The sequence below is a fragment of the Gymnoscopelus microlampas genome (assembly GCF_963454915.1).
Source record: "Gymnoscopelus microlampas genome assembly, chromosome: 21".
Taxonomy (NCBI): domain Eukaryota; kingdom Metazoa; phylum Chordata; class Actinopteri; order Myctophiformes; family Myctophidae; genus Gymnoscopelus; species Gymnoscopelus microlampas.
Window position 1 is genome coordinate 40,744,749 of NC_139958.1, and position 13,528 is coordinate 40,758,276.

At 45.4% G+C, this 13,528-nt stretch overlaps 2 protein-coding genes across 2 annotated transcripts; both read left to right on the top strand.

The window, feature by feature from the left end:
- Window positions 1-1,204: 1,204 nt before the first annotated feature.
- Window positions 1,205-2,566, top strand: LOC311038002 (protein disulfide-isomerase A6-like; the record flags this gene model as incomplete). The annotated part of the gene is made up of 1 exon (XM_084047298.1): window positions 1,205-2,566. The coding sequence occupies one exon, from the start codon at window positions 1,205-1,207 to the stop codon at window positions 2,564-2,566; it is 1,362 nt and encodes a 453-aa protein (XP_083903424.1).
- Window positions 2,567-6,240: 3,674 nt separating this feature from the next.
- LOC311038003 (protein disulfide-isomerase A6-like) lies at window positions 6,241-7,266 on the top strand (the record flags this gene model as incomplete). The annotated part of the gene is made up of 1 exon (XM_084047299.1): window positions 6,241-7,266. The coding sequence occupies one exon, from the start codon at window positions 6,241-6,243 to the stop codon at window positions 7,264-7,266; it is 1,026 nt and encodes a 341-aa protein (XP_083903425.1).
- Window positions 7,267-13,528: the final 6,262 nt, after the last annotated feature.

Below are 13,528 nucleotides of genomic sequence, written 5' to 3' on the forward strand. Positions count from 1 at the left end.
CATAATTTGTCAACAGTTCTTTTGTGTGAAATCAGCTCGTATTTTCCATCTGCTCACATTCAGTCACTGTCCAGGCCCAATGGTGTAAAGTGCTTATTAGCGCTTAGCACACCTATGTGGCTGCACCTTTCAACAGAACACGATACAAATCTATGGAATGGAAGCACTCAAAACAAGTGTTATCACCTAACCCCTGCTCATTATGCTAGGGTGGGATGGCTCAGGGTAGAGGACAGAGTACAGCAACTTGCAATGGGCCAGGAGCCAGTTGCACCACCTCACAAGTTCAAACTTGGCCTAGTTATAGCTTAAATGGCGCGGCACCGAGTGCCGTGCTATGAGCTTGTATATCTGCTATTTTTTGAAAAATCGTGAAATTGTGTGCAAATCCTTAAAAAAATATTGTTTTAACATTTGTAAAATATTTTTGTTCCAGGGACCCCCCAGAAGCAAAGATTTGAGTTACAAATGTTCACTTTAAAAATAGATATTCAAAGATTTGCACACATTCACATTTTCACGATTTAAAAAAAATAGCAGATCTACATTTGCTATTTTTGAATAGCCCAAAGAAATCTAAAATGACAGAGATGCATCCCCAGATTGAATGGGTTAAGCTATAACTAGTCTAAGTTTGAACTTGTGAGGTGGTGCAACTGACCCCTGGTCTGTAAGATAATCAAGGGACCAGTGCCCATGTGGTCTGTCAAACCTCTTCAAAAGAGTGAGAAACGCCCAGGGCACTTTTACTGCTCATTGTATGTGTTTATACAGTATGTATTGATGAATTGAATATACGACCACAATGGAAACAAGCCCTCAGGGCGTGCGTGCGCCTGTCTGTCTGTCGGTGTGTGTGTGTGGGTGTGTGTGTGTGTGCGTGCGTGCGTGCGTGCGTGCGTGCGTGCGTGCGTGTGTGTGTGTGTGTGCATGCGTGCGTGCGGCTAATCTTACAGATCAGAAAGCAAAGGAAGTAAACCATGAATATAAAATATGTACCTTTTTAAACCTTTAATTTTATACTGGAAGTCATTTGAGAGGCGAAAACCATTTGGCAGTCAGTATGACATCACTGTGTGTCAATATGACATCATCAGGCTGTGTATTTTTTAAGCAGCGTCCTGTGCTACTCAGTGCGGATTTGTAACAACTGTGGCATTGGGATATAAATCTTTTCTTATTATACATCTATTCTATAATAACCATGAGATGCATTTTACTGTGTGTGTGGGTCTGTGCTCTGCTCACGGCGGTCCACGGCGGTTTCTACTCATCCAGTGACGACGTCATTGAGCTCAACCCTTCGAACTTCCAGCGCGAGGTGACAAACAGCGACGCCCTGTGGCTGGTGGAGTTCTACGCTCCTTGGTGCGGCCACTGTCAGAAACTGACCCCCGAGTGGAATAAAGCGGCCGCCGCCCTGAAGGGCGTGGTCAAGGTGGGGGCAGTGGATGCGGACCAGCACAAGGCCCTGAGCGGACAGTACGCCGTCAAGGGGTTCCCTGCCATCAAGGTCTTCGGAGCCGACAAGAGCAAGCCGGAGGATTACCGAGGCGGACGAGGGAGCCAGGCGATCGTGGACGCGGCCCTGAGCGCCGTCCGAGCCCTGGTGAAGGACAGGCTCAGTGGTGGGAAATCTGGAGGATCTAAAGGCTCTGGAGGTGGTGGTAGATCTGACGGAGGTCCTGGTAGATCTGGTGGAGGTGCTGGCAGATCTGGCGGCGGATCTGGAAGCAGCAAGAGGGACGTGGTGGAGCTCACCGACGGCAACTTTGACCAGCTGGTGCTGGGCGGCGGCGGCGACGTGTGGATGGTGGAGTTCTTTGCGCCCTGGTGCGGACACTGCAAGAACCTGGAGCCCGAGTGGGCGGCCGCGGCCACGGCAGCGAAGGAGCAGACGAAAGGCAAAGTGCGCCTGGGAGCCGTGGACGCCACGGTCCACCAGGGCCTCGCCGACCGCTACGGCGTCCGCGGATACCCCACCATCAAGATCTTCCGTGAAGGGGTAGAGCCCGAGGACTACCAAGGCGGCCGGTCCCGGTCCGACATCATCGCGATGGCGATGGATCTATTTGCCCAAAATGCTCCTCCTCCCGAGCTGCTGGAGATCCTGGGTGAAGACGTCTTGAGGAAGACCTGCGAAGACCGCCAGCTGTGTGTCATCGCCGTTCTTCCTCACATCCTGGACTCCGGCGCCGCCGGTAGAAACGCCTATCTGGAGCTGGTGAAGAAGATGGCGGAGAAGCACAAGAAGATGGCGTGGGGTTGGCTGTGGGCCGAGGCCGGAGCCCAGACGGACCTGGAGTCGTCTCTGGGCGTGGGCGGTTTCGGCTACCCCGTCATGGCCGCCGCCAACACCCGTAAGATGAAGTCGGCCGTTCTGCGCGGCTCCTTCAGCGAGAGCGGCATCACGGAGTTCCTCAAGGATCTGTCCGCGGGCCGCGGATCTGCCGCTACGGTCGGAGGATTCACCATCCCCAAGATCTACAAAGTAGAGGCCTGGGACGGGAAGGATGGAGAGCTCCCTCTAGTGGAAGAATACGACCTGAGCAACGTGGAGCTGTGAGACGAATGGGGATGGGTTCCGACAGGGATGTGCAGAGAATGTCAGAGGGGCAGGGAGTGGGAATGACCTTTGTTAAAGGGCACTTTTGGATGGATTTTTTTTGTGTGTGAGCTTGTAGATTGGTTATTTTTGGTTCGTGACACAGCACTCAACTAAGTATAATCAAGCCGTTACTGGAGATGCGGCGCACAGAATGGATTTCTACACAGGGAGGGCAATTCTTTCTGCAGTCAAGTTCAGCAGAGTTTGGAAAAGGGAATGCTCTTGAACGCTGCCTCCGGGTACGGCATGGAAAGGGGTCATTTGCATTTCTTTCACCATAGTAAGAGCTGAATAAATGATCTGGAGAGAGGGCTCCTTTTACAGGCGGGTTAAAGGGCAGGTGTTCAAGCTCCCTTTCAGGGGTCCAGCATTGAGGAACAGAAATAAGTTCCATCACATTTGGAACCGTTTCCAGAAACGGTTTCATCACACTGTCAGGGCTGGTATGTGGACTTTACGTCTACAATTACTATACAGAACAGGTGGTTTTCAAACCTTTTAATTTCTAACTTTCATAACTCTGAGAGTGTCCATTTGAAACCCCCTATTGGAATCGTTAAAGGAAACCGTTAAGGAATCGGAATCATTAAAATCCTAAAGGATCCCAACCCTATATCTCGTATCTGGGTTCCGATCCAGACTCATCCCGACATGTCCTGTACGAGTGATTGTCAACCTTGTTACTCTAAAGGGCTCCCAGTTTGATATAAATATCAAATCAATATAACGGGTCCATTTGGTTGCATTTGTACACTCTCAGAGTTACAGACCTGTAAGGTTTCATTTAGACCCGTGGTGGAACTTGGACCAGATATTGAGAACTGAGCAACCTGCACAATGAGCAACAAAAAAAATATATATATATATATATATATGAAATATATGTTCCACAAAAAGAATCACTATCAACTAGAAAATGTGCTCCTCGGAGCACAGGTCTCCGCCAGGTCAGGAAGTTGTAATAGAGTGTCTTATGGGGGTCGCTAGCCAATCACAGTACGTCCTGCGAAGCTTAGCCAATGGTGCCGGAGATTAGGTGCTCACAGACGGACGGACACACACACACACACACACACACACACATGGACAGACGGAGGGTAAAACATACTCTCCACCATGCCTTCGGCCTGGCGGAGACAATAATCATCATGATTATAATTGGAATTGAAGTGTCTCATTGAATTAGGCCATTTTTGAGCCTGTAGTCATCCTCAAAACTCTGCAACATACAGACAAGATTATGTGAAGAATGCAATAAATCAAACCTGGAACCCCTCCAAAAATAACGATGAACAAACGTTTCAGAAGCAGAGGGTAAACAAGATTGACAAAATGTGTGGTTGTATTTATTTTCATTTTTATAATTTTACGTGCGACGGCGGCTTTCAGGCGAACAAAACAGAGGCATGTGCAAGCTCCTTATGCACTAAATCAGATACTTCCTTGTTCAACCTAAAGTGATTGATCTTTTTGGGGCGGTGTAGCCGCCCCCTATAAGTGGGTTTTGGACACCGACCAAAAAATGTATGTACCCCCTAACCCTTCCATTGTTAATGCAAATCGATACTTTTTTTCATATCAGCCAATCACATTACAGCTAGTGTCATCACCACTAACTGTAATGTGATTGGCTGACTTTGCAAATTCAGGACTGTGATTGGCTAGCGAAACACATGACACATGTGCAGCCCTATGAATAGCAGTATGGACTTTTAAAAAAGTAATTTATCCTTTTTTAAAAGTGAGTCATGTTGTGATGACCACACACCGCCCACTTCACACTGGGTGTGATTTTTTTCCTTCTTTTTTGGTTTATGGTTTTAACGACATGGCTCTGCAGGAGGCTAACCGTCTGTAAGAGGGTCTGTCTGTCTGCTTGTCAGACAGACAGACCCTCTTACAGACTAATTAAGCTAATCTCACAAACCGGCAAATCAGTACTACATAACTTGTGCACACTGCCAGTATGACCACAGAAATACCTCCACATATTATTTTCATTTTAGTTTCATAATTTGTGTTGCCTGACCCAGGGGGTCGGCCTACATGAGGCTTTGTCCCTCTTTCGTCCATACATGGGCATAAAAGGGACCTCGGTCCATTTCGTCCATACATAAAAAGCATAAAAGATAAAATAAACAGAATTTCGTCCCCCTTTCGTCCATACATGGGCATAAAAGGGACCTCGGTTATTCTGGGTCTGGCAGAACCAGGTCTCCTGGTCTTGTTAACTCATCACAAGTGTCCTTTTTTTTTACTCCTGTTTCTCCCCCAATGTAGTCGTTATGCCAATTGATTCCTCCCCATACACATTTATGTGTGTTGTCACTGCTGTTGTAACCTACTGGCTCACCTGCTAGTGAAGAGCCCCCATCGGGAGGACAGAGCCTTCGTCCAACTCCTCCCGCCCAACAGGTGGCACCCCAGCCTGTAGCTGTAGGAGTACACGTGTGTCACCCTCCCTGCCCGGTTTCCTTTCCCCCGAGCACAGGCCAATGTGTTCATATTTTATAGACCATTGGTTCTCAAAGTGGGGTCCGGGGACCCCCAGGGGTACTTGAGGGGGTTCCAGGGGGTCAAATGATGGACAAGAACCAAATGGACCCTTATGGGTCTGTAACTCTGAGAGAACCAAATGAACCATTTGTACACTCTCAGAGTTAAATTAACATTGATTTTACAATATGAATTGGGGTCCCAGAGGTATAAATGCCATTAAATGGGTGTCCGGTAGCCTAATGCATGTCAAACTGGGGGTCCTTGAAATTAAAATGGTTGAGAATCACGGGTATAGACCATTGGTTCTCAAAGTGGGGTGCCAGTGCCCAAGTACCTGTCAAACTACTTCAAAAGAGTGAGAAACGCTCAGGGCACTCATTCCCCCCAGATTCGGCACAAACATGGGGATGAATTCATTCTACTATTATGCCAACAAAATGTGGAATATACCCTACCACCACCATCCATCAAAAAGTGTGACTCCCTACCCTCCTTCAAAACTGCCATAAAATAGCACCTGTCTGCAATTTGCAACTAGACCTAGACAAGTCTTCTAGCTTGCCAAAATAAATGACCCCCGACTGTTAAATGTACTTTTACTGCTCATTATATGTCTTTATACAGTATGTCTTGATGAATTGAATATAGGACCACAATGGAAACAAGCCCTCAGGGCACACACACACACACACGTGCGTGCGTGCGTGCGTGCGTGTGTGTGTGTGCAATCTGTGCATGCGTGCCAGACAGTGTGTGTGTGTGTGTGTGTGTGTGTGTGTGTGTGTGCGTGTGTGTGCGTGTGTGTGTGTGTGTGTGTGTGTGTCCGTGGCTAATCTTACAAATCAGAAAGCAGAGGAAGTAAATACTTGAATACAATATATTTACCTTTTTCAACCTTTCATTTTACACTGGAAGTCATTTGAGAGGCAAATACCATATTTGGCAGTCAATATGACATCACAGTCTGTCACTATGACATCATCAGGCTGTCTTTTTTAAGCAGCGTCCTGCGCTACTCATTGCGGATTTGTAATAATTGTGATATTTAAACATATATTGTTTCTTATTATACATATTATTCTATAATAACCATGAGATGCATTTTACTGTGTGTGTGGGTCTGTGCTCTGCTCATGGCTGTCCACAGTGATTTCTTATCCAGTGACAACGTGATTGACCTCGGACGTGGCGGACAAGGCAGCCAGGCGATCAGGGACGCCGTCCGTACAGTGATGAAGGACAGGCTCAATGGTGGGAAATCTGGAGGATCTAAAGGTTCTGGAGGTGGTGGTAGATCTGGCGGAGGTGCTGGCAGATCGGGCGGTGGAAGCAGCAAGAGGGACGTGGTGGAGCTCACCGACGGCAACTTTGACCAGCTGGTGCTGGGCGGCGCCGACGTGTGGATGGTGGAGTTCTTTGCGCCCTGGTGCGGACACTGCAAGAACCTGGAGCCCGAGTGGGCGGCCGCGGCCACGGCCGCGAAGAAGCAGACGAAAGGCAAAGTGCGCCTGGGAGCCGTGGACGCCACGGTCCACCAGGGCCTTGCCGACCGATACGTCATCCACGGATACCCCACCATCAAGATCTTCCGTAAAGGAGCGGATCCCGAGGACTACCAAGGCGGCCGGTCCCGGTCCGACATCATCGCGATGGCGATGGATCTATTCGCCCACAACGCTCCTCCTCCCGAGCTGCTGGAGATCCTGGGCGAAGACGTCTTGAGGAAGACCTGCGAAGACCGCCAACTCTGTGTCATCGCCGTCCTTCCTCACATCCTGGACTCCGGCGCCGCCGGTAGAAACGCCTATCTGGAGCTGGTGAATAAGATGGCAGAGAAGCACAAGAAGATGGCGTGGGGTTGGCTGTGGGCCGAGGCCGGAGCCCAGACGGACCTGGAGTCGTCTCTGGGCGTGGGCGGGTTCGGCTACCCCGTCATGGCTGCCGCCAACACCCGTAAGATGAAGTCGGCCGTGCTGCGCGGATCCTTCAGCGAGAGTGGCATCACGGAGTTCCTCAGGGATCTGTCCGCAGGCCGCGGATCTGCCACTACGGTCGGAGGATTCACCATCCCCAAGATCTACAAAGTAGAGGCCTGGGACGGGAAGGACGGAGAGCTCCCTCTAGTGGAACAATACGACCTGAGAAACGTGGAGCTATGAGACAAAATGAGGATGGGTTCCGACAGTGATGTGCAGAGAATATCAGAGGGCAGGGACTGACCTATTTTTGCTTTTTTTTTTAGCTTACCAAAATGTTTGCAGACAGATCAGGGAACCTGGCTCTTGTCATCTCCCGCCTGAACTACTGCAACTCCCTCCAAGCTGGTCACAGCTTTTTTCTGTTTTGGCCCTACAGTGGTGGAATGAACCACTGTAGGGCCAGATCTGCCGATCTTTCGCCGCAGGCTGAAAACCCACCTCTTCAGGAAACACTACCCTTCCTCTTCGCCTTGCCCACTTGTTGTTAACTAGTTGTACAAACTTTTGTTTTATTGTTTTATTGGATCTTGTTTATTCGATACACTTATTTGTTTTAGCTCTATCTCATTTGATTTTCCTATTTGTCTCATCTGTTTAAGAAAGTAGGTAGCTGATATATTGCAATTTTACCTTAGCGCTCGGTATACTCTTAGTTGCTTGTTTTAGAAGAGAATGCACTTAAGACTTCTGGAGATTAGTAGTTTTGTTCCCTACCTTAGTTGAATGCACATATTGTAAGTCGCTTTGGATAAAAGCGTCTGCTAAATGACTGTAATGTAATGTAATGTAACCAATTTCCAGTCCAGATTGTTTAATCAGGTCTTAAAATTAGAATTGGCGTTTCACTGTTTTAACCCAGCATCCCTATGTAAATTACACCACTGCTGAAAAGCACCCAGCCCAAACATTGACGTAACTAATAATTGGGCCACACGACCCTGAAGTGACAGTAATAATCCTAAAGCGGGAGCAAAAATATATATATATAATATATATATATTTATTTTTTTGGGGTGGCCCACCGGTCCACTGGCCCAGCGGCCCACCGGGCATGCCAAATGGCCAGTCCGCCCCTGGAGAGATGGAGCCTTAACTTGCAGTTTGCTTGTGTTCAGTTAAAACCCCCTTTTGTGAAAGTTGCTACCAAGTCTGAGCGCATATTTATAGTCGATCCAGGGCAAGTAGTGTAGTAAGCATTTCATTCTATTGTTATCCCACTGTGCTAGACCAGGTAGAGGGCAGGTTCCATCACATTGTATTTCTGTTTGATTAGGGAAGAGTAGAGTAGTCAGGTAGTTAGGTTTTCTTTTATTGCTGTTCTTTTGGTTATTACTAGTTAGGGAGTCAGATTTGGGAGTTGTACCAGTGGTTAGGGAAGTGACTTTTTGATTTGTATTTGGTTTCTTTGATCTGGTTCCTGTCCAAGCCCTGCTCACTAATTTGCATTGGTTCTTTATTACTTGTTTGCACTGATTGTATGCCACAACCTATTTACTTGTAATAAAAGCCTACGTTTGGTTTGAAACATCTTGCCTTGTTGCGTTCCTACTCCCCTAGACCCAGTGGGCCGTAACACGGGTCCATTTGGTTGCATTTGTACACTCTCAGTTATAGACTTGTAAGGTTTCATTTAGACCCGTGGTGGAACCTGGACCAGATATTGAGAACCAGTTGTGACCTGAACAACCTGCACAATGAGCAACATAAGAACAGTTTCCACAAAAAGAATCATTTCTGTATCAATAATCATGATTATAATTGGGATTGAAGCGTCTCATAGAATTAGGCCATGTTTGAGCCTGTAGTCATCCTCAAAACTCTGCAACATACAGACAAGATTGTGAAAAATGCAATTAATCAAATCTGGACCCCCCAAAAATAACGATGGACAAACGTTTCAGAGGCAGAGGGTAAACAAGATTGACAAAATGTACGGTTGTATTTATTTTTATTTTCATAATTTTATGTGACGGCTTTCAGGCGAACAACAGTGGCGTGTGCAAGCTCCTTATTATGCACTAAATCAGATACTTCCTTGTTCAACCTAAAGTGATTGATCTTTTTTCCTTTTTTTGTTGTTATTCATTTGTTTATGGATTCAACGACATGGCTCTGCAGGAGGCTATCCGTCTGTAAGAGGGTTTGTCTGTCTGTCTGTCTGTGTCCCCGGAGCTAATCTCACAAACCGCTGGACAAATCAGAACCAAATATCTCGTTCACACTGCCAGTGAAGACCACAGAAATACCACACATTTTTGTTTCCGAATTTTTAACTCATCACAATGTTTCTCCCCAATGCAATGTATTGTCGTTATGCCAATTGATTATACACCTTTCCGTGTGTAGTCACTGCTGTTGACAACAGCAGTGTAGGTTACAACAGGTTACAACAGCCTGTTGTAACCTACTGGCTCACCTGCCAGTGAGGAGCCCCCACCGGGGAGGACAGAGCCTTTGTCCAACTCCTCCCGCCCAACAGGTGCCGCCCCAGCCTGTAGCTGTAGGAGTACCATAGAGTTAAAGGAGAATTTTGGACTAAGTTTTTCTTACCTTTTCTATGATGTTATGATATCTTAGGATGAATGGTACAGTAGAACATTTTCATAACTGCATCCTGGGTCCGCCACAGCTTAAAACGTGCGCGGATAGGCCTTGCGTTAGATCACATATTTTAATAGCTTTTTTTTTTCTTTTTTTTTTTAGATCTGACGTTCATAGTGACAGAACACTGTCCAAAAAAAAATCTCGAGATTTCAATCTAGTCTAGCGAGACTTGGATTGTATTTTTATTTTTTTGGGTTGCATAGTGTGGGGAATGGCAACTGCCACCTTACATTTAACCTCAAATTCAGTTCTTAAATGCATGTTTTCTACACCTCTGAAAGTTCTGTCTGTCCCTGTGTGTGTGTGTGTGTGTGTGTGTGTGTGTGTGTGTGTGTGTGTGTGTGTGTGTGTGTGTGTGTGTGTGTGTGTGTGTGTGTGTGTGTGTGTGTGTGTGTGTGTGTGTGTGTGTGTGTGTGTGTGCGTGCGTGCGTGCGTGTGCCTGCCTGCCTGCCTGCCTGCCTGCCTGCCTGCCTGCCTGCCTGTCTGTCTGTCTGTCTGTCTGTCTGAGTGCATCTGCGTCTTATGTTTTTATTGATTGAATACTTTATTAACCGTTTGCAAACAATAAACAGTGCAGAAGTACGATTAAGCAAGCAATGCTAAAAGGATAAAAGGATGTCTTGTTTTCATTGATTCAATTCATAATCAAGACAAACCAACAAGTAATTCCATCATTCTTATAAGTATCAGATCACAGATCACTTCTCATCCATTTCATTATTAGATCTCCAATCATATATTATGAATCATTTACAGTATAGTCAGATTCCTCTTTTATGTCCCAATCAGCTTTGTGAACAGTTGTGTGTGTGATGTGTGGTAATCCGCCTTCACAAGGCCAAGTACAGGATACACGTCATTAACCACTTCTGTTTTTCTCCTTCATCTGACTCACCACACCTATTATTTCGGTAATCTTTCCGCCAGTGAATGTCTCTTGCCTCACACCCGAGCATTTAAGCACCACAAGATTCACACTTTGCGTTCAGCATTAAGCAGCATAAAAGTAACTTGATTCGCTTCAGTGCAACATGTATAAGCAAAGCTTCATGGGGTGTGTAATCGATAGAAAATATGTTTTTTTTGGGGTGAATTACTCCTTTAACTTTAACAAAACATCCCACGATCCTTTCAGCGTGAGACCATTATGAAGCAAACATTAGCCACAGCAGAAGTCAAGGGACTTTCCAAACACTATTAGCCCATACTTGATCATTGTTTATTTTAGATCCCCATGCGACTGCCTCACCAGTGACTATTCTTCCTGGGGTCAAACAGTGCAATAAAAAGAATGACAGTGCAATTTAAAAAAAAATGACAAGCAAAAATTCTGGGGGGGTCCTCAGATGACAGTAAAATGACAATTTAAGGACTTTTAAGACCTTTTTAATACCTAAAAAATGACAAAAAGACCATTACTGCATCAAACATAATCAAACTACTATAAAAACTGGTCAAACGTTGGCCAAATTGTCAAATAATGTAAGAAAGAGGCAAACATTGTGAAAATAGCCGATCTACAAGCTTGTAGATCTGCTATTTTCACGATATTTATCTGTGGAACCGAGTCAAACTTAATGTAATGCCTCAACTCCTACAATTCCACATGCTTGTTGTCAGGGTGGGGGGGGTCCCCAGTTCAAATATGATTATTTTGGGGGGTCACGGCCTGAAAAGGCTGAGAACCACTGGACTATTACATGGCAGGGGCGTCCTCTTCCCTGAGCCAGGCCTCAACATGACCGCATACCAAAAGTATCTACAAAATCAAACTTTTTTTTTTTGCATGTATCAATATAACAACACTAACCAGAAACAACAACAAAATAGGTCAAAAGAACATAAAAGAACCATGCAGGCATGACTCATGACGAATATAGTAAACTGACAAACATTAGACACAATCCAAAACAATCTCTTTCCGCATTACATCTCTTCTCAGTCTGTTCTTAAAACCAACTCTGCTGGTGATTAATACTAAATATTGTGGAAGTCTATTCCAGTAAGTGATTGCCCTGTTGTAGTGAATATTATACAATGGGTGTGAATAACACACCTGTTATCATATTGCATGCGTGTGACCTTAGTCAACCTTTAACATGTCTCTGAAAGCCCATGCACCTTCTCTTATTGTAAACGTAGTAGTGTACTAAATTTAGGGAACTTCAGAAAGTTTGTGTCCTCTGAGTTTAGGGAACTTCAGAAAGTTCACGTCCTCTCTTATCTCAGCCTAATCAATTAGTGTTAAGCAATTTGTGTAGAATTGCAGAAGAACACGGTTATCTACAAGGATCAGATGTTCATCTTCCAGCGAAATCAACGGGGGGGCCATTTGCACTAGGGTTTAACATTTTCCGGGAAATATCTAATTTTAATTCCCGGGAATTTTCAGACCTTTTCCCGGGCTTCCCGGGAATTCCCGTTAAAGGGTAAAAAAAAAAAGTGCCCACTAAAATGCATTTATATGTAGATACTTAAATAGCCAATTTTACATCGACGTGCCCAAATGTCCCTACAGTGTTCACCTATGAACTTGCGCTAATAATGACTTAAGTTGATTTTTAAAATCAAATAAATATAATATATAAATATAATATAGTGCCCTGGCGGAGATCTGCCCTGTTGCGCAGCAGCGGGTGAAGACAATTAACTTAAACAAGGAGCTGCGCTGTGCACCCAAAACGCACTCAAACAATGTCAAACTCTAGCTGCTGAAATAAACGTTCCATTTGTATCATTATTGACAAGAGAACAGAACATGGATGTTGTTTGCAAAATGATTATTTATTTATTGTCCATCAGAGCGCCGGTGAGGTCACAGCTTATCTTTACTTTTGTAGGATATTGATTTGATAGCCTAAACTTGTAATTTGTTTGCAGTTATTAATTTATATTGGGCTAGGCTACTTGCTGGACATTAAGACTACATTTTGGGATGTTGTTGGCTGTATGTTGTCAAATGTATTCCTCTATATTTTGTTGTTGATCAAATGTCGGGTTTTGTAGTGTGATTTTGATGTGCACATGCATGCGCTGCCACTGACAATCAATGAGACAGACAGCTGTTGTGCAGTTCACTTGTTCTACTGGGTAGTTCTAGTAAATGGTAGTTTGAACGTTCTAAAATGCAAGTGTTGGTAGGGTAGGCTACATTAATGATGATTAAAAAATCGGACCACATCGGTCTAATACTTTCTCTCTCTCTCTCGCACGCGCTCTCTCTTGCTCTCTCTCTCTCTCTCCAGCTCTCCGGTCTCTCCTCTCTCTCTCTATCAAAAGCATTGCTGGGCTTGCGCGCATTTTAAGCTGGAATATAGGCTCGAAATCAAACCAACCCACTGTTTATGCAGCGTTTCACTTGATGTTGAATCTCAACTAGTCAACTGGTGTCTACCGTATCGTATTGACAGCAGAGGAAACGGTGAAATCATCGTGCGCAGGGCAGGCATGGGGCATCACGGCCACTTGTGTTTTATTTTGTTCATTACTGTTACATTCAGTGCGTCCCATATGGTTCACAACGGGACGATGGGACCCTGCCCTGGTTGGAAACGCGGCAAGTAACTTGGCTAATTATAATAGTAATTCCTCCGCGCTGTAGATAGGCCTTTCTACTAATTAGTATTCATTTCTAACAACAAAAAAAAAAAAACGGGATCCCGGGAACCGGAGTCAGTTCCCGGGACGGTAAATAACCTCGGGATTCCCGGGATTCCCGTATCCCGGGAATCCCGGTGTTAAACCCTAATTTGCACCCTGCAACGCACAAGAGGCTTTAGCGCTTGTGCAAGAAGAAGAAGAAGAAGAAGAAGAAGAAGTGGCCTTCTGTTAACCACGG